Raw genomic sequence first — 20,650 nt, forward strand, 5'->3', positions numbered from 1 at the left:
CACATGCAGATATTGGAAAGAGCTAATTGAAGTGATAAACTGTGCATGTGTAGCTATCTGTGTTTGTATGTAGGTACACATATGTACACAGAGGCATTATGTACACACACATGAGCACACCCAGACATCTGAAAGAGCCAATTGAAACAGTAAAATTCCTAGCTGCTGATTTCTGGTTCACGTTGCTAGAATCCTCTTAGTGACTCTGTAATTAGGATTTGTTATAAGATTTGCACTAATTTCAGAGTTCGAAAGCTGATTTGTTTTTCTAATTTAAGTTTTAAAGTCTTCAGAGGTTATGTTGTTTTTCAGTAATATCTTTGGCAGTATTTTATCATGGCAAAGTGTAAAGCTTCCTTACTTAAAATTTGCTTTGACAGTTGGATGATTGTGTTTGTCTCCCTCTAGCTAAACACCCACAGTCACCATATACTTCAAAAGGAAAAGTTGCACAACTGCATTCTGAATTAACAAAGTATTTGTGTCAGAATTGGATTATAGGGATTGGAGTTAGAAACCAGATCACTGAATTTGAGTAAATCAGAGCAACTCCTTTGACTTTAGAGAAGTTCTGAAGATCTTGGCGAAAATTTACCTTTGAATTTCAGTAGATTTTCTCCGTTCATCAACAGCTAAAATAAGTAGAAATTTTCAGAGACCAAAAGTCACATGTGTCAGAATTTCATCAGACACTGAAAGAGTATGAGGATTTATCATTAGTGGTTTTTGTCTCTGGAAAACTTGAGTAAGGACAACACTTTCATTAAAGGTGGAGAAAACAGTTTTTGATTTAACTGGAATAAAAATACTTTCAGTAAAAACCAGAAATTATTTCTTCAAAACCAAACAAATACACACCCAAAAAAACTCATGCCAGGAACTATTCCATTCATAATTCTGGTCACCATAAAAATTGGCTGTGCAGACATTAGAGAAGATATTTTGAAAATTGTATGTTTTAAGCAAAGTTTCCATCTCCTCCTCCAGTATAAATTGGCATATCTACAATGAAAATATGTTGAAGGTGATCAACTCTAGTGGTTTGATAGTTTCTCTATGTTAGAAGAATTTGCTGAGAAGACTTTTCCTCTTTAATAGTTTTTAAAATATTTTGAATTTCAGAAGGACATATATTGCAAATGTAACAACTCCTGTCTTCCATGAACCAATTGATTTAAAATAATTAGTAATCCTAGAGAAAATAAACTCGTATTGCAGTGATGAATTCATTTTGCTCAAGACCTCTGATCCTTTTTGTGGTTATTTATGATTGATGAATGCTTAACACTAGTGGAAAAATGTCTTTTTTCTTCTGTTGTCAGTCTTCAACCTTTTGAACTCCGTTTCCTGAAGTCTATTGCCAGACCATTAATAAAGACAGATTTTTATTTTTGGCTTGGTTGTTCAACACTATTTGATTGAGATAATCTATTTTCACATAGTGCAAAAGTATAAGTGAAAGGAGAAACCAACTTTTTCAGACTTGCAAAAATTTGGCTTTTTCCATCCTCAGTCTTCCAAGATTGCTCTCACTAGATCTGCTAATGGCCTTTAAAGACCAAGTGTTCTTTCCTTGTTTTCCTTCTGGCTTAATATTTTTCTGTCTTCTTTCTATACTGGGATTGAATTGAATTTTGGAGTCCATGTGCATTTTCCTCTGTAATTCTTTCTTCTTCGGGTTTCTTTAAAATATGTTTTTCAATTGGGATCTGTCACTGGCTTTTAGACCTCTCTCGGTAGCTTTTAAAATGTTTCTTTGGTTATTTTCTTCTATTCTGCCTCATTCCATATCTTAATATACATTCAATCCCTACCACAGAAATATATATTACACATTCAAAACTCTATATATCAATCCCCTTTTCCTTCAGTACTAAATCTTTCCCAGTTTGAGTTCTGTTCATGTGACTTCTCACTGTTTTCATGATGAGTAACCATGAACATCACCATCTTTCTGGCCTAATATATGGGCAGTCATGGAGTTTTCTTGCAGAATATTGTTTCTGTCCTGCACAGTCTCCTTAGTTCATTGTTCCTTCCCCAGGACATAAGCCAGTAGTCTTACCATCACATTCACTGAAGTCCTGTTCTTTTAGCTATGCTTCTCTCCTTTTCCAGACTTTTGTCTTTGAATTTCTTCAGGGACTTACTCTCTGGTCTAATCTGGTGAACATGTTCACTTCATTTCTCACTGTGTTTTTGTTTCTGTCCTCACTTCCTGTGTTCTTTCCTACTTCTTTCACGTCTGCTTTTGTTCCACTTGGACAAATATCCAAAAAGAAACTTGTAGTATTTTTCATGATTTCCTTTTATGATTCACCAAACTCCCTGCAGATCTCTTGTTACAAGCATGTAGCTATCAAAAAAAATGTGATGAGTAGCTGAATTTGCTGACTGTCTGTCTTTCGTTAGCTGTTTCTTTTTGGGAATCTTTTGAATTTAATATTTCTTCCCATCGTAGCTTTACATATTTGTATTTTTGACAGTTATGAAAAATTGATTTTCAAAATATGGTCTTTTTTTATAGGCTGACACATTTTGACAGTGTGTTTTGACAAAAAGTATTGGACTTTGGGGAAGATAAATTTTAAGCAGTCTAACCAGAAAGATGTAAATCAGCCCCAAGAGAGTGCATTTTAGATATAAATTGATTCTGGTGGTTTCCCAAAAAATATTAAAAAAAAGAAGGAAAAGGAAAAAAAAAAGAGAACATTCTCTTGAATGAGGCACAAAGTTGTCCACACACTTCTGAAAGTCAAGATAAATCATTTTACACTTGTATGGAATGCAAACAAATCTTATTTTAAGCATCTGGCAGCATCCCAGACTGTCACCTGCAGTACAGCTTGACTTTGGAATTCACTTCAGATTGTGCCTGCAGCCTGCACTCCTACCCTCTACCTGAGTGACAGGTAGCAACGCTTCATTTAAACTACCAAATAGCATTTGATCCAGAAATGTTTTCTGTACTATGTTAATGATGGGTTTCTCTCTCTAGACTTTACATATCCAAAACAGAAGCAAGAATATTTACATTTTAGGGGTATTCAAAATGCGTCACACATCCAGAAAGTTAAAAAAGAACCCACATGCTTCGTGTGCTGTCATATTGCCTGATGGTATCAGGTGCATAGCACAATAAGGGCATGAAGGAAGTTGGCATGTTTGAGAAGCTTGTGCATATATGTCTGTGATTTCTCTATGATATGTCTGTTACTGTAAAGTGGTGTTTTAAGGGACTGGAGTTGCTTGTGTTTTTTAAAAACATGCTGGGTTTAGTATATCCACTTAAAAAGATACCTGTGTTGGATGCATACTGAAGCTTGTGGCTATTTCATGGATGCCATTGGGTTTATACCAATGTTGAAGTATCTCCCAATAATTTCATGTTTCAAAGATTTTTAGCTGTATTTCTATAAATTGAGAATGTGGTGAAAAGTGGAATATTAAGTGGAAAATAGTTGGCATGTGTGGTTATGAGCTGAGGTTTGCATTTTGGACATACACTTACTTGCTTTGCTGATCACATTTGTTTAGAAAATTCTGGGGAAACATACAATGTGTCTATACATAATAACTATAAAGTCTGCATCATAAAGTCCTTTCAATCGCTGTACATATTTTTCCACTTCTGAAATCGTTCCCATTCTGATTCTTGGTCCTCGACAGAAAGGTTTGCAGCAGGTGTATTTTCACTGCATTGAGTTGAGAGTGACTTATTATTCAGAGTGACAGCTCTGAATCAAAGAAGATGTGTTTCTTTTCTTTTTAACAAGTTACTCAGCTGTGATTCATGAGGTCCACAGGATGCATGCTTGCTGGTTATTTCAGTGAGTTCAGTGTCCAGATTGCTAGGTGAGGGCACAAATGATCTACATGTGTGTCTTCCAAACACTGATTGGTTTTCCAAACATTTGGGTCTTCCCATTAGTATTAGGCAGCATTCTGCCTGCTCCCAGCTTCTGAGTTGTTGAGACATGGCTACCCTCTTCTGCCAAGAAAGCTTATTTTTTGCTACTTCTGTTGGGATGCTGCTTTCTTTAAAAAATATCAATTTGTTTTAAACACGCTGTCACTTAAACAGAAGAGGTGATACCGTTAGCTTGTCTCCCTTCTCTGCATGTACTGCTGCAATGGAAAAAAATGCTGCATCCATTTCTCTTGATATTATGACTTCTTCAGATTGACATGAGTGAATTTGAGTAGCAGTAATAGACAAAGAGTTTTTTAAGCATGAAGAGTAGTCTGACTCTTCATGAGTGAGAAAATCTGAAGAGTGAAACAGGAAACAGGAGAATTTATTTGGAGGAAATACATTGAATTTTAAGTCACCAGAGGTGATTTAAAAACTTCAATTCTCAAAGCGTTGAAGAATCATATCTGTCCTAAAATGTTAAAAAAATGTAAGTGATTTGACAATCTCTGAGTTGCTTGATTATTATATATACATTGTTGAATTCATAGGTTTGTATTCCACTGTTTTATATATACCATGGTACTTTATTCATTCTTGGAGAACTCAGATTAAAGTTGTGATCTCAGACTTGCAGAATACTGAGGGAGGTAGTATTAGTAGGTACTGATAATAGCAGCTACAGTTGGTCTTCCTGCTTCTGATTCTTCATAGTTGCAAGAATTTATAGACATGTTTATGTTTAGCTTAAATAATGTATTCCCAACCCGTGTTTTCTAATCTACTAATGATTTGAGTAAAAAGTTTATATTCCTAAACTTCAAAATAAAATATTTGACAGTTCATAAGAAAAGTAATAGGCTTACTCTGGATTTTTGCTGTATTCGTTCAGTATCCATCTGATTTCCAAATGGAAAATGAGTTTTGGATATTGCTTCACTTTTTTTATATATACTATACACAAGAAGTATAGCAAAAACTAAAAAAGGTTTTTGGAAGCTCTCTCTAGTTGGGCACCCTCTTTGTCCTCACTGTAGTGCACAGGGCCAGAGTTAAAACCCACGTGTTCCCTACTGAGAAATTCACAGTGAATCTGAAGCCCTTGGTATGTTTCAGAAAACTTTTTTCCTGGAGGCTTCCATTTTTGTAGTTTCTTTCCTTGGGTGGCTGTTCTTTCACCTTTTCTACTGGAAACAAGGTTGGATACCAGAGGAGTTGTGGAGTGAACATAAATCAGTTGGAGCTGGAAACCAAGGTTGTACTCTTAGCTGTAGAGACACTTTTTATCGCATGAGCTTGCCTAAGTGAAGACAAGAAGTAATCAGATAAACTTCTAGGAAGGGAAATTGTAGTTAAGGTACAAGGAAAAAAATTTAATGATAAGGATAGTTAAGAAGAAAAATAGCATAATTGCAGATGGCGTGGACCTGTGTCATAGGAAAATTTCAGTAACCTCTGCAGTGACAGATTAGTCATACTGCTTGAGTGCTGGGAGATAAAGTCGGTGACTTTGTAAAGGAGGTGACCTCCTTGCCCCTGGCACTGCTAGGATTTCTGATCGACAAACTTTGTACTAAATTAGGAGGAATGTGGTCAGCCACACTGAGAGAGAACTGGCAGCGACACAGGAGACAGAACGTTCTCAGACATTTCTGATTCTGGCTGTGTAAGTTCTGGTGTCTACCAAATGTGCTCTGACCACAAGATCTGGAACTGCTATCTAGATGCTATAATAGATTAATACAAGAATAAGGTAGCACTGTAGTTGTACAGACTTCAAAGTATAACTCAAAACTTTTACAGTAAAAACTTGAAAGCCTACTTGCCAGACACATAAAGTCAACACAAAACTGCCTGGGTAAGTTACTGCTGAGGAAATGGAATAGTTGCTTATCTTTTACTAATGTGATGTGTAACCAGATAATTTCCTTCCAATACCAGAATGGAATGAGATAATAAAGCAACATAAAGTAAATTGCATAAAAATGTATATTTTATTTTTTTTTTTTTAGTTTAGAGCAGGAAAAGGTTAACATTTTTTTTCCTTCTGACGGCAGACATTCAGCACAACTACTTCAGGGAGTACAAAAAACAAACTATATTCAGTGTGACTGGTTAGAAAGGAAAATCTGAGTAGTCACAAACTTTTATTTTGTTGGGGTTTTTTAACTATGTCTCCCAGCAATCTCATGACTGCAGTATTACACTTTAGTTTCGAAGCAGGAGCTTGAATTAATTCAGTTTCAGTATTGTCAAATCTAATGCTAGTATAAGTAATATCAGTATCATATCAAGGAAAGCAACCTCTGAGTTCAGTTGGTGCAGTAGGTCTGACATAACCTGTCTGATGTTTTAAATGGCCAGAGTTTACATTAATGGAGTTTAAATGTCCAAGAGACATAAATATTCTTGCTCCCACTGAGTAGATAGATTTGTTTGCCTGCTCTGATTCTTACCTTTCGTATTTACCCATGGTACACTTGCAAAAAAATTATATCCTTTATGATACTTTTATTTTTTGTCTCTGTTTTGGAAAAAATAAACACCTTACTTTTTGCTGATACATCTGGTACTTTGAGTGCTTAAAAACAGCTCAATTGATTACTTTTGATTTAAAAACTTCTGAGAAGGAAATTGCATAACAAGACTGGGAGTTCAAATATGTGAGTTTTGGCAAAGAGCTGCGGAAGAAAGGCCTGGCTGTAGGAACCTCACAAGAAAAGAACTTGACATTTTGAAAAATTTTTATTGACCGGTGTGAACAGGGAACGGGAAGTCAAATCACTCTCACAGGCAATCTGCAGTCTCTTCCTTGCTGACCTTTAAATACCACTTAGTGTCATCAGAAAATCAAGGAAATGCTAACAACAGGGCTTTATATATGAGAGATATCTTTTGAAAACAAACATAAGCTGACTTCCATTTTTGTGCACGTCTGTTTTTGTAAAATGGAATTCTCACAGCAGTACGGTCATATTTTAATAGATTAATCTTACATTTATTAATATGACATTAAAATTTTCAGAAGTATCAGAAAGATATCAGAACTTCTGTTTATTCTTGAAAAGGGAGTAGTTTGAAAAAGTTGTTTTATAATTTCATTCTAGGTGATGACCTTGGAACACAGAATGGCCTCTGCTTTAGGCACTTAATCTGTCATGTGTTCAGCAGGCTATGGACTTTGGTAGTCTTGTAAAAAGCTGACTGCTCGGTGTCTTTTGAAAATGGGACTGGTATGCCTACCTCACCAGCTTACTCTGAGCCTTGATACTTCTATGTTTTTAACAGTCCTTCTTTACCCTTCAAAAAAGTCTTTGAAACCTAAATTTCAATTAGAAGAGCTAGTAGAAAAAAAATCCTAGAATTAAACTGTGCTTAACCCCAAAGAAAACATCTGGTACATTAGAACAAAAAAGAACATTCCTTAGATTTCAGAAATTTAATGAGGGAAAAAAACTAGCTGGCAAGTTTAGCATGAAACAATGATGAAACCTGAGGGCACGGTAAGTAGGTACTGCAGCTGTTTCTTGCCTCTTTTCGATATCTACTTCATGGAATCGAAATGGACTTTGGTCCATGGTTATGCTTCAGTACATATTCCAGCCCCTTGCTGAACTGGAGTCTAACCTGACTGCTGACCTATGCTGGTGTATCTAGTTTTGTGCTGGGTTTGCTTTGACTTAATTCAGGAAAAATAAAAAACAGAACTGTTTCTTTTTCTTGCTAGTTTGCGTTAGTTAATTACTAGCTGAAATGCTAGCTAAGTGCTCTAATACTAGTGGTCTACCAAAGACTGTGATTGTACAAGTTGGGAGACATTTTAAAAGCTTTTTATATAATTAATTTCCATTAATTTCCTTTTCATGAATTTATTTATCTTTTTTTTTCCTTTTCCTCTTTTTTTGTTTGTTTGGTTTTGGTACCAAACACACAGATTCGATGAACTCGTTTGGATTCTGAGTAGAACACATGCTAACCTGTTTGTCAAATGAAACGGAGGATAAGGGCTTACTTTTTTAGCCAGCAACATTGGCTGCAATTCTTGAGGTTGGCTTTCCTCACTTACACTGCTGTAATTTGAGTAATTCAATTGGTTTTCTGATAAGAAATTAGAAAAACAAGAAATGAGAGATGGTTGGAGTATTTGGCATGTACATATCAAGTCCCTGCAATTTTGCTTGATTAATATTGCATGCTCTTAATAGTTGCCTTGCTAAACTGCCTGAAAACCAAACCTCCCAAATCCCATGATTTGGAAAGAAACTGCACTGCATCTAACACAACATAAAATATAAAATCTAGGTTAGGTATTGTCCATCTAGATTAGTTTAACAACAAAAGATGAGCCATGCCAAAACCACTCGTGTCAGTGTTTTGTGTCTAAGGTTGTTTTTTTCTCTTAAAGCTAGTGAAAAGGACTACACACATGGGAGAGCTTGAAGGTCTGCCTTCAGTTAGACAAAGCTCTTATTGCTGAATGAGAGGGCTTCCAAAACTACTTTGAAATTATTGTCGTTCCATTCCCCTGGAAGCCATGGTGGATTTTTATTTTAGGGGAAGTGTCTTTACATGAACATTCTTGAAGTGTTTAGCAAGGGAATAATGGGCTTGATGTAAAGACTGCACTTGGAAAAGAAAGCATAGATGAATTTCCAAAGTGGTTTTTTTTCTTTCATTAAAGTCTTTTTATTTTAAACTATTTATAGTGTCATGTAAGTATTACTTTTTTTTTTCCCCTGTATCTTCTCGTAGGAAATCCAAGCTTAAAAAAAACCCAGCCAACTTTAAAATGCTTGGTTGTTCATCACTGTATTCCTTTACAATGATCTGTTGCCTGGAAAAGGATTCTAGTAGCTCTTCAATCACAAGACCTTGAGATAGAATTGAGTAGGATATTAATTTTACCAGCACCCTGTATTTGTAGTGGTACTAGGGAAGTCTTAGGGAGTTTTTATTACTTGTATGCATCTTTATCTCTTACCAAAAATTCCTTAACCTTTTTTATCCAGTAAGGAAAAGCAAAAAATTAATACAGTCACTAAAGCATACCTGTAGAATGCACTTTGAAATTCTTTTGTTCAGTTGTTTTATAAATGTGTGGAAAAAGGAGACTACTTCATCTTTCACCCTGTGAATGCTGTCATTTCTGTAAGAGTAAACAAATTTTATTTGATAAAACCAGGTACAGCATGCACTGAGAATGACTTAAAACTTGTGGTTTACAGATGAGATCATTATTTTTTCCACTGCCCAAGATATAGGGCCAAGAAAATACTGTATTTCTTTATAACATTATACCTAAAGTTTTAAACCCCACCTTCCACTTTGAGCTGTTTTCTTCATTTGCTAGAATGGAAAAGATGCTATTGATGCCATTCAGTTCAGAGAAATTGATGATGAAAAGGTTGTGGCCAATACTGCTTTAATCCTTCAGTAAAACTCTAGTCAGGTAACATGCTCTGTTTGTGCTAAACACACTATTCCAAGATGAAAGGTACTGTGCAGTGTGCAACATAAAATCTAACAAAAGTGTCCTAAGTCAGTGATGGTTATTACATGGTAAGTAAATGCAAGACAAGACACAAATTAATTTGCATTTCAGTTGCTTTCACAGGAATCTACATGGAACTTTACCAGGCAGTCAGGAGCCTGTATTAGATACGTCTTTATTCCTTGCTCTATTTTCTAGCTCTTTATGCTTCAACAGTCTTAAAAGTGTGGTTTTGAGCTTGCTGCCTCTAAGCAAGCTCAAATTGAATTTGAATTTTACCTAAACTTGCACTTCGTATTTGTAGAAAGGAATTATCATGCTATGTCACAAATTAAATTCACTGCAAGTTGCACTCCTAGAGATATCCAGATATCCACCACAATGATGAGGGAGGTATATAATTGAGGCAAAACATTTTCCATCACTTTCCAGATTGGAGAACTTAGGTTCAAAGAGCTACTTTTTAAATAATTATTATTTATTTATTATTCAAAAATTATGGCATTTGTGGTAGCCATTATTTCCTGCCAGTACATATTCTGTGGTTTTGAACAAAATTCCACCAGAAGGCTTTATGTCCTTGGTAGGTGAGTTTTGCAAGTGTGGTGGCATGTTCTGTTGTGATAAGAACAGCTATATCAACCATTCTCATCAGTCTGTTTCCAGAACAGCTATTCTGCTCCAGGTCATGGTGAAGTGGTATCAGTGGTGATTCCATGGAAGATATTTCTGGGAAGAAGTTACAGTCTCATAACTTATTAAACAGTAAAATCTTCAATTTAATATGAAAGGTTTTCTTAATTAAAAACAGAAAAAGGTGACTCACAGATTTTGAGGGAAAAGTTTTTGCATGATTTTTATTAGCAGAGTTAAAAGCAATTGTATTGAATTTTAAGAGTCAAAGCTAAAATCAAAATACACATTTTCAAGAAATCATATGTACTAGTCTTTCATATTTGTAGATTTAGTACTATATGACTGCATATATTTTTGTTTGTGCATTAATATAATAATGCATTGAGACCTTGATCTAAAATCAATTAAACTTTTTTCATTGATTTTATTAAGTTTTCAATGAGAACTAAAGTAATTTTTAACATTAAGGAATTATTTTAAAAGTTTTCTGCTTCTTCTTTCATCTGGGCCTCTTAAAATCCAGAGTAGTGCCTGTCAGTAGGATTTCTTTTCACCAAGTTAAATTGTTGGTTTTAGTATATTGTAAGTGATTATGCTTGATTCTGCATGTAAATTGGAAATAGTTCACTGGTAGCAGAATATCTCTTGTGTAAATCTGCAGTGAAGACTAAGGTAAATCAGACAGATTGTTAATAAAATAGACAAGCCTGGGATACTGACAGCATTTTATTAATACAACGTTCTCATTTAAGAGTAAATCTTGCTTCCAGAAATGTGTAATACTTGTAATTTAAATGCACCTGCGAATGCATTTGTATAACTGTAATTATGTGTCTTGATGAAGTTTATATTTTAAATAGCAAGCAGCAGTAGTGTTCCCATCAATACTACTGTTAAACCACAGTAGGTGCTTATCATGCCTCCTGTATTATTAATACTGCCTGTAAGCTTTGTTCCACTTGACCTTTAGAAGTTCCAAAAGTTACAGTTTGCAATTCAGCAGGTTTGGCAGAGGTACATACATGATTATTCATATAATTGTTTAAACGGTAACCAGATGTGTCTTGTTTTTCTTCTTTCTTTCCCATTGTTTTTAAAGAGTGATGTTAATCCAAGATGTTAATCCATTTACAGGGTTTTTCCACAGCACCAAATTCCCCTTCGGTGAATTCTCGTTCCAGTAGCCTGGGTCCATCACTGTCCCTTGGTAACATCTCGGGAATGACAGCAAACCCAGAAGTGAAAAAGCGCAGAGCACCTCCTCCACCAGTTGTGACACCAGTGTTGCCGAACGTGGAGGTGAGAGGTCAAGAAAAGACAGTGGCACAGGTAACAGTGACACCACTGAATGGGCTTCTTTGTCTGATGTGCTGGGTACCATCATGAGATCTAAAGCCATTCACAGATATTTTGGCTAGCCACTAACTACAGCTGACCAAAATTTGATCTTACAAAATAAAACTATCAAAAATCTTGGAGTTTTGTACGTATTTACTGAGCATTATTGAGACTGCCCCAAGCTTTTTCCCACATCAAGAATCCTTCTGAATCAGAAACGTTTTGTGAGGCTTTAACTAAAAGAAAGAGGGTGAAGAAAAAGTAAGGCAGAAAAGCTGGAAACTGTATAAGGTGACTAAGTATCCTTATTGACAAGGGCATTCCTGGAGAATGGGTGACAGTTCTACTAAGTGACAAAAACCTTCAGCATGCTGCTTTGTCCAGATACTTGTCAGGCTATCGCCTGTGTCCCTGTGCCGGTGCTATCATGGGATACCAGAGTATCTGCTCTGTTTTCTGAGTTGCGCTATGTGACCTTTTAAAGCAGTGCTCTGGTTTTGCTTTTATAAAAGGTCACTGTTCTGCAGTACAGTTACTGAGAATGAAACAAAAATGGGGGGAAACCTTTCTGAGGACCTAAGTCTTTGAAAAGAATAGAGCTAAGGGAAAATGAAATTGCTCTTGCTTTTATAGTGACACGCAGGTATGTATGTTACTAAACATGTGCAAGCACCTTAAGTCTGATTCCACCAGCAACAAATGTAAACTGTAAAAATCAGTGTGTAAAGGTATATATGGATGCCAAATAAGAATGCAAGGAACCAATACCATCAAAGCTGTGTAATGTGGACTGACTCTTACCTGCTTAGGGCTTGTCACCTCTGTGGTGGACTGATCTTTGGAAAGCAAACTGTCTTAGTGCAAAATGGAGTCAGGAAGGAATCTTTTAGTTCACTATAGAGGAGGAAGAGTCTAGTGCTCAGTGTCCCTGCCTGCAACTTTTTTATTTATCTACATTAAGACATATGTTAAATGCCTGCTCTAGTGAAGTATTGTGTAAGTAAACTTGATGCACACTCTTAGTGAGGGACTGTGGATTTTTATTTTCACATTCTTATGATATCTAAGTGAGATTGCTGGAACAGAGCAGTGTTTCATCTTTCAAAACTGGAATAGGTGCCTTTGAAATAGAACTCATTTACAGACTGAAGAGAAATAACATACAGCTGAAGAGAAATAACAATGTTCTTGCAACATTTGGTGCACTTTTTTCCTCAAAATTTCCTTTTGAAATTCCTACTGTGAATATTTTATGAGGTTTCTTGCATCCATCAGAGTCAAAATTTAAAATTTTTGAGATATATAGACCTTTTTGTACAAAAATACTGTGGCATTATAACTCCTAAATTTGTACAAGTATGATAATCACAGACTACATTATTCTGCCATTCTCTTTAGCTGATCTCTCTGAAGTGTGGCATTGAGATTTTAAATTATGACGCACAATAATGCTGAAAATGTAACCCCTCTTTAAACATGTTAACATTTCTATTTTCAGCATTGTTGCAAATAGGTTAAACTACTGGTTTTCTGAAGCCAGTGGAAGAAAAGTATGTGTTTTATTTATCACAAGTAGCATACAGTACAGCGTCAACTTCAAATTCTCTTAGTCTGAAGGAAAAGCTATTTTGAAGAAGGGAAGCAATGAAAGTTGTGTCAGAGGATTTTCCATGAAGTTCATTTTGAGCAAAAGAAATGTCCTGTGTAGCTGAAAAAGCCAACAAAAAGCACAGTAAGATTATGAGTACAGATGCTAGAGTGTGTTTGGCTGCATTTGTTGGGTAAAGGACGTCTTTCTGAAAATGATGGCTTAGGTCAAAATATTAGAGAGTTATAGTGTGTTTCTGAAGTTCCCAGACTGAAAGTTGCTTACAGGATGCCATGTAGTTTTAACAATGCATGGAGTACAACTGAAATAAAGCACAAGTTTCATGAAGCAATCAAAAACTGAGGGAAAAGATTAATTGTTCAATATTATGGGGCAAGGTAGCAACAGAGATATTGTTTATAAGAAAACCCAAACAGTTCCATTTTATCTACGTGCAAACTAGCCAGTTTGCTGTGAAAATAGAGTAAAAAATCTCAGGGTGTAAGTTTATTTCTTCAGTTTATGGGAAAGAATTAGCACTGATTTTTTTTTCAGGGAAGGACGTCAATTCCTTATTAATGGACTTCCTTCCATAAAAAGATAAGATGTTTGTTTAGAAAACTTTATTTCTGTGCAACTGTTACTAACAGGAAGGTCCTGCAAAAGGGGAACACATGTTTGTTTCCAGTGAAGCTAGCACATTAATAGAAAAAGAAAAAGATGGTATTGTGAACTTTCAGAAGATTTTTTTCTTTTTTAGCTCTCGGGTTTCATAAAATTGTGTAGGAAATCAAATACTGCAGCTGTTTACTAATACCTGTAGTTTGACTTTCCAAACCAATAAGCCCATTATTTTTAACACATTATTATGTTCCAGGCCATTCAAGCACAGATGATTCTTTAGGAATGTATATCTCATCTCCCTGCCTAGTGGTTACAATCAGAAATTCCCATGTGTATGAAGACAAGGGTGTTTTAATTCATGCTGTACATTTAGATTCTCTCAACTCACTTTCCTGGATGAGTGACTTACTGCAATATAATTTTACCTTATTGCAGCTTTTGTTCCTGTGGGGCTTAAAATAATTTATCTCCTTGTGGATAAGGCCTCTGCATTAACTTACTTTTTATTGCAGCAACATTAGTTTTCCGTGTCTATTTGGAGGTACTATTCCCTCTGTAACTGTTTTAAATCTCCTCTAGAAAATATTCATGTTTATCCAGAGTGTGCTGAACATGCACTAAATAGTTTGCAAAAGAATTCGGAGTCAAAGAAGAGTCTACAGATTTCTTCCCTGGAGACTTCCCCCTGTTTTTTTTAAAACATTTTCCAAGTGACACTATTTAGAATAATGAGAAGTCACCTGAAAAAAATATTCTTCAAAAGACCCAGGGTATGTAACAATTTCAATATGTAATCCAGGAGGTTTGATACTTAAGAAGCAAGGAGATCCCCTCCTTTCTTAAGTTGCAACACGGAGCACACACTATCCAAAGAGTAGGTCAGAACACTGTAGGCATGAGCTAAAACTGAACACCCTTTGCAGACAGTCTCTGTTGTCTGTCACAGCGCTCTAGATATTGTGCTAGAAGAGTTGGGGCCACCTTAGAGTGGGCATAGTGTAAACTGATTCCCCTACCTCCCACCAAAAAGCATGCACCATATAGACAAAATATAAGAGAAGACATGTATGAGTATGACATTGTAGATAGAGTACAGAGAGGAAAGCCACGCGTGAAATCTGACAAGATTACACATTAGAGACTTATTCAGTCACCTTTCTTTAAAAGAAACAGAAGTTTGTTTTTCTTGGAAAAAACTACGCTTTTGGAAGAACCTGGAAGAACTGTCAAATTGAGTATTAGAGTCTCTTGAAAGTCTCTTGAAAGCTGCAAATCAGTTTATGGGAATAATTACTTTTTCATTTTTTTTAATATGTATGGGGAAATACAGAAGTTGGAGCAAGAGGGATGATAAAGACAGCCCCAGGGACTTTTTCAAGAGCCTTTTCTATGAAAAAGAGTGGTTTATTCAGAAAAAGATCATGAGGCTTTTTGGAGACAACATAGAGGTAGATGAGGGTTCTTCAGTGCCTTCATGAGTTAACTAGCTCTGATGTCAACTTCAAAAGTCAGAAGTGCAACTTGTAGACTGTGATAAATGAACTGTGTGCTATTTCAGCTGCTGTGATTTTCAGAACAGAAGCGCTGTCTCACATTACGTAGATGTAACAAACAGAGGTATCTGGGATTTGTTACTAGCCAGTCAAATTCCTGTACTAATAGAAGAATAGGACAATATATCAGATACAATATTCTAACATTTGTTTCACAGACTTTAATCTTAGTTGTTCTGTGGCAAGACAGTGGGCTTATATATTATGTATATTATATATTATGTATTGTTTTTAGTGCAGGTGAAGAACTGGACTCACACTTCTAGAAGATTGCATTATAAACCAACACAATTTTCAGGTTTATTTCCATGTTTATATAGTTTCCTGTATGTTGCTATAGACAAACTAATGTACGTAACATACTGTGGATTTTGCCCTGCTTCTTATGTTCCTCTCTCCTCTCCATTTAGATTTCAAGCTTGGGTTGCTGAGGATGGTTATTGACTCTGAATTCTTGGTCAAGGCCATAAATTTAGAGCAGGATACTTGCACCCAGTTTTTTACCAAGGCTAATGTTTTTTCACCACTTGTAACTTATTCATTGAAGAGCCTTACTCACATGAATAAAAAGGAATATTGCAACCAAAGAGAGCTTACTCAGATCATTGCTGGCAGTTTTCTTTCTCGTCGTCTGCCGTTAAAATAAACCAATTTTATGCCTAAATGGCAAATTTACCTTTAAGAGAATCATTTTAATGTGAACAAATGTAAATGAGACTTTCCTATTTTTCTTGGAGAAAATAAGATACACTAAAAATTTGCCAAATTTCTTGCTTACATAGAAGATATTTTCAGTAATTGCTATGGTTTTGCCATCTTGATGATTTCCTATACTGACCACCATATAGGGTGGCTTTTTTCTTTTTTTTTTTCTTTCTTTTTCAAGTGTTTCTGTACTCCTGTTGGACATAGCAGCCTCCTGCAATGTGTGTTCTCTGGTTCTACTGTGTATTGCACTTGAAAGAGTTATGATTCTGCTGGCAATCGTTGATAGGAGTGCTGCAGAGCTATCAAGACCCTGGGTTAGGCGTCTTGCCTTTGGTAGGGTTGCCTTTTTCACAGCAGAATTTGTGTCTGTTCACTGTCATTTTATACATAAACCAGTATAAATAGAATGTAACAGGGACTGAAAGCTTATGTCCCTCTTGTTTGATTGAGCATATTAACAAGTGTGTCAAAAGAAGGAAAAATACTCTAGTGAAATGTCCTTTTGGAAGCCATTGGATTTGTGCCCATCTGCAGGCAACCCTGAAATACTTTAAATGATATTGCAAGTGAGCACAGCATGTAGTGAAAACATACCTGGAATTCATTTTGCTGGCAAGAACCATAGAATAATGTTCAAGTAGTAAAAGTAAAGGACAGGTGGTGAAGGAAATGCATTTATTAATAATTTTATGTTGAAATAATAATTAACATGCTAAATTTGTGCAAAGAATTATTAAACCGTAGACTCATCCAAATTTTCAGAATCAGTCTCCGAATTTGCAGTTCTCAAATTTCCCATGTCTGTGTGTGTATGCTACAGGCATGGACTTGGAAACCACTTGGAACTGTGATTCATTATCTTCTTTAGAAGTAAGAAGTATTTTAAAGCGGTGGCCAGAATTTTTAGAAATGGTTAGCTCAGCTGTCCATAATTAGGAAGCTGAGTTTGGAGCTTGATGTTTTCTGAACTTTTAAGATGTCAGAAGCTATGTTTGGTTGCTCAGCAACTCAATGCTGGCCACTGTGATTTTAATATCATATTATTTTTCACTGTGCCACCTTCTGTTGCAAAAGGAGTTTAAATTGAGATTGTTAGTATAAAAATTTGAGCAAAGCAAACCTTTCTTCCACTGATGTCCCCCCAGCACAGCAGGGTTTTTTGCACAGTTATCTTTTATGCATGTTTGCACAAAGTGATAACCACTCTTCCTCCTTACTTCTTTTAATTGAAGGCCACAGATTTGTGGTTAGCTGGCTGCAAGGATAATGTTGATTGGTATGAAATCACATTTTTCTGCTGTTCTCCGCAGGTTTTCAAAATTAATTATTTTACTGCAAATTAAGCCCTAAAGTGATGAATACAGATCCTGTAGGAACAGCGTAGAGTAAGTTTTTGGTATGTACATCTGTGTCAGTAAGGATGTCATCAATAGAGCTCTCTGTCTGTGTGCCTTGTGAGTCCTGAATCTGCTTTGTCTGGAGTATTTAAAATAAATCTGGTATGTCAAATAATAATACTCCTACAGTAGTCTTTCCTTCTGAGAAACAGCCAAGTGGTTAGGAAAAAAGAACCTGATGACAACCTTTTTTTCCTCACATATTTTCTTGGACTATGAAAATGGTCATTTTATGGAAGAGGCATGATACCAGCAGGAACTGCAATTGTATGGAAGTTGAGGGGCGGAAGAATAACAGCTGAATGAGAACATCTACCACAACTTCTTACAGAACTGAGATATATTGTAGGCAGGTGTCTAAAACCCACTTAATTAACATTACCTCTAGAAAGAGTGTACTCTCACCAGCTTACTGTCTTCTACCTCTTCCTTTGTGCATCTACTGTAATTTATTATTGTCATAATTTCCCTCTGACCAGAGTCCTGTATCCCAAGAGCAAAAGTTTCCAATTAGTTTAGATTTACCTAGTTGGTTGATCCTAGTTGTTGTAGAAATTATTGTAGTCATACTTGGAGGAGGGGTTTGCTTGGTTTTTGTACTGAGACGGGATAGGTTTATGCTGTAGGTATTTTCTTCCCTTCTACCTTGTACTTTATTTCTGTACTATTGTGTAAGGTGAAAGGTAATGAGCAGTTCATGGGGGACATCTGACAGTTGTATTCTGTTTTAATAAGAAACCCAGAATTCAGCAAAAGGGTGGATGGACTCAGATTAGTTATCTCCCTTTCATAGGTTACACCTAAGCCAGAAATGTCTACTAAAGTCAACAAGATATGAATGCATGTTTTTTTTATCATCTTTCAGAAAGGAAGGGAGGTTTCTTTTGACTAAGAGGTCTTCTGGGTGAGGTCTTCTCAACCTTTTTCTTATGACACATTTCCTTTCTCTCTTAAGTGTTCTGTGAATGTATTTTTGTTTTGCTTTGTTTTGGTTTGGTTTTTTTCTGTGGAGCATCCAGAAGTCTGCTTTGAGAGTAACAGATACTTTTTTTCACATTCTGAGGAAGGATGCAATGAATCAGTTTCTGCCGTAGGAAAAAGATATTTTTCAAAATGTGTCTTTTACTTTTACAAAATACTGCCTCTTCTAGGTCACTTCTCAGGGTTTTGTAAGTTTGCCAAGGGTATGAAGGAGGATTTGTTCCAAAGGAGACGGGAGAACACTTGACTGACTTTTTAATTTGTTTAAAATGTTGATTAGAAGTTAATTAATGACTAGGTTTGTACATCTTTTTAATTTTCCTGATTCAATTTTCTTTTTGTGCACAAAGGCCTGAAAATGTGAATGGTGCATGTTATTTTTAAAAGTTTCTTTGCCTTTGTTCATTAACTAAGGATGCCATGAGTGTTAGCTGCGTTCTCCAGTGTTTGTGGCAGACTTGTTAGAATCCTCAGGCACTATGGGATATCTCTCGACGGCATATTTGTGGTGAGGGCAAGGATATTGAATCTTTATTAAAGATGCTCTTTGTTTAGGACACTATTCAAGTGCCTAAGTTACGTAAGCCTTAAAGAAGGAACATAGTTTTTTGTATTAGAGTTTGGATATTAGATGCTGGAGTGCCCATTTACTGCTGTATAATGCCAGATTAGGAGGTTGGGGCCTTTCTGCACAATAAGAGGCAGTATTTTAATAAGGTCAAAGGGTAGCTGTGTCTGTCTCTGTGTTGATAGAGATAAATAGATATTTACTGATAAACCAATTAAAAATGGAGATTACATTTATTTCTCTGTATTTCACATCAAATTCACTTAGCAATTGCTTATTTTGGATGTATTTGACTGTAAATACTGCATGGTAATTACAAAACTTTCCATTAGGCTTTTAGCTCCTATCTCTTTTTGGTGCTTTTATTCCAGTCATTCTATCTGAAATTTTGTTTAGAAGCCTATTTGTTTAATTTATGCATTTCTATACATGTTGAGAGTTTATGAGTATGATGGCATCTTTTTCCTTTGCTCATAAAAACATATAGAAATAATGTATTTTGTCTTACTCTTTGGCCAGGGGGTTTTCTGCTATTCTCCTAGGATGGTAAAACAGTTCAACTTTGCTTTACATTTTTCACAGGTTAAGGTTGCTGACATAGGCAGATAATGAACATCAAGCTTGTATAACAACATAGTTAAGGAATGCACTTTAGTTCCTGTGTCTAAGGAGCACGCTCTAGTTCCTTTGTCTGAGCAGCAGTTGTGCAAAGTATTCTCAAGATGATGCACTGGAGACTGCAATGCTATCTGAAATAGAAAAGATTGTATAAATTGACTGTATCAACTGTATCTGTATTAAGTCTCTTTCTACTATGTGGAGCAAAGAAATAGGGAAAAAAATTACTGAATAGTATTGCTAAATGCTACTGATGTCACATTCTGGGTTTTCATGAAGAAATTCAGAGAAAAAAGTTGAAAGGTAGAGTTGGTGTTTGCAAAGTATAAGGAAAATTAAAATAAATATAAGCCTCCTCACGTGGCTTCTATATTGGACAATTTACTAGAAATATAATATAGAATTTTATAATAGAGAATTTAGCTACTTGGTATCTTTGTAAAGATAATGAATAGAATAAATGTAACTTTAGTAAAGCAGAAATCCTGCTTTACAACTCACTTAAAGTGCTCTTGATGCATTCAGCAAACAGATGGATATGTGTGATCTGGTTGATACAATCTGTCTGGGTTTCCACAAAGCTTCCAAATTTCCTCATGAGGAATTTATTGAGGAAAATAAGTCTCCATTCCATAATGAGGAAGGTCATCTTACTCTTAAATAACTGGCAGTAAAGTAAAGAAAAAAGGAATTGCGGATTAGGAGTAAATGATCCTCTCATCTAGTGGCGGAACGTTGCAGCAGCTTTGGAGTATTTGAGGACCAACGTTCATCATATTAAGTGACTTGGGAATAAAAATGGTAAAGTGAGAAAGTTTATTGCTCCTACTTAAGTTATCCAGCTAGTAAGGACCGATGCTGAGTATGAAGAGCAACTGTTGAAAGGCCTTATGAGATTGAGTGCTGGCAGCACTTGCAGGTGAAAGCAGTTAAATTCCAAGTAGGGAAGTGTAAAGTGGTATACATGAGAAAAGGCCAGTCTGGATTTCCTGAAATACCTTGCAAAATATTGATCTCTCAGTTGGCAATAAGCAGTTAGGAAGATCTTAGAATCAGAAAACGTATTTATTTGAAAAAAATCAGCTCAAAGCTCAATGGCAATCAAAAAAGCAAATCGTATTCAGAGCATTTTTGAAGAGAGGAAAAGAGGGTAAAAAGATACATTTATTACACCATTGTATGTGAGCTTTATTGTGCTGTCTTAAATACTACAACAGTGTTCCCCTTGTTCCAGA

At 35.8% G+C, this 20,650-nt stretch overlaps 1 protein-coding gene across 13 annotated transcripts in view; it reads left to right on the forward strand.

Annotated features, from left to right (window-relative positions):
- The window catches only part of COBL (cordon-bleu WH2 repeat protein), a 172,937-nt gene that overhangs the window by 90,189 nt on the left and 62,098 nt on the right, over nucleotides 1-20,650 (forward strand). For 10 of the 13 annotated variants that reach the window (XM_064660440.1, XM_064660394.1, XM_064660405.1 and 7 more), the window contains one exon: nucleotides 11,175-11,369. The exons of 2 other annotated variants lie outside the window; for them this stretch is intronic. In XM_064660440.1, coding sequence (XP_064516510.1) covers nucleotides 11,175-11,369 — 195 coding nt within the window. The remainder of the gene's footprint in view (nucleotides 1-11,174; nucleotides 11,370-20,650) is intronic. One more of the 13 variants, XM_064660425.1, reaches the window with a different exon arrangement.

This window comes from Pseudopipra pipra, chromosome 1 (genome assembly GCF_036250125.1).
Source record: "Pseudopipra pipra isolate bDixPip1 chromosome 1, bDixPip1.hap1, whole genome shotgun sequence".
NCBI classification, from domain to species: domain Eukaryota; kingdom Metazoa; phylum Chordata; class Aves; order Passeriformes; family Pipridae; genus Pseudopipra; species Pseudopipra pipra.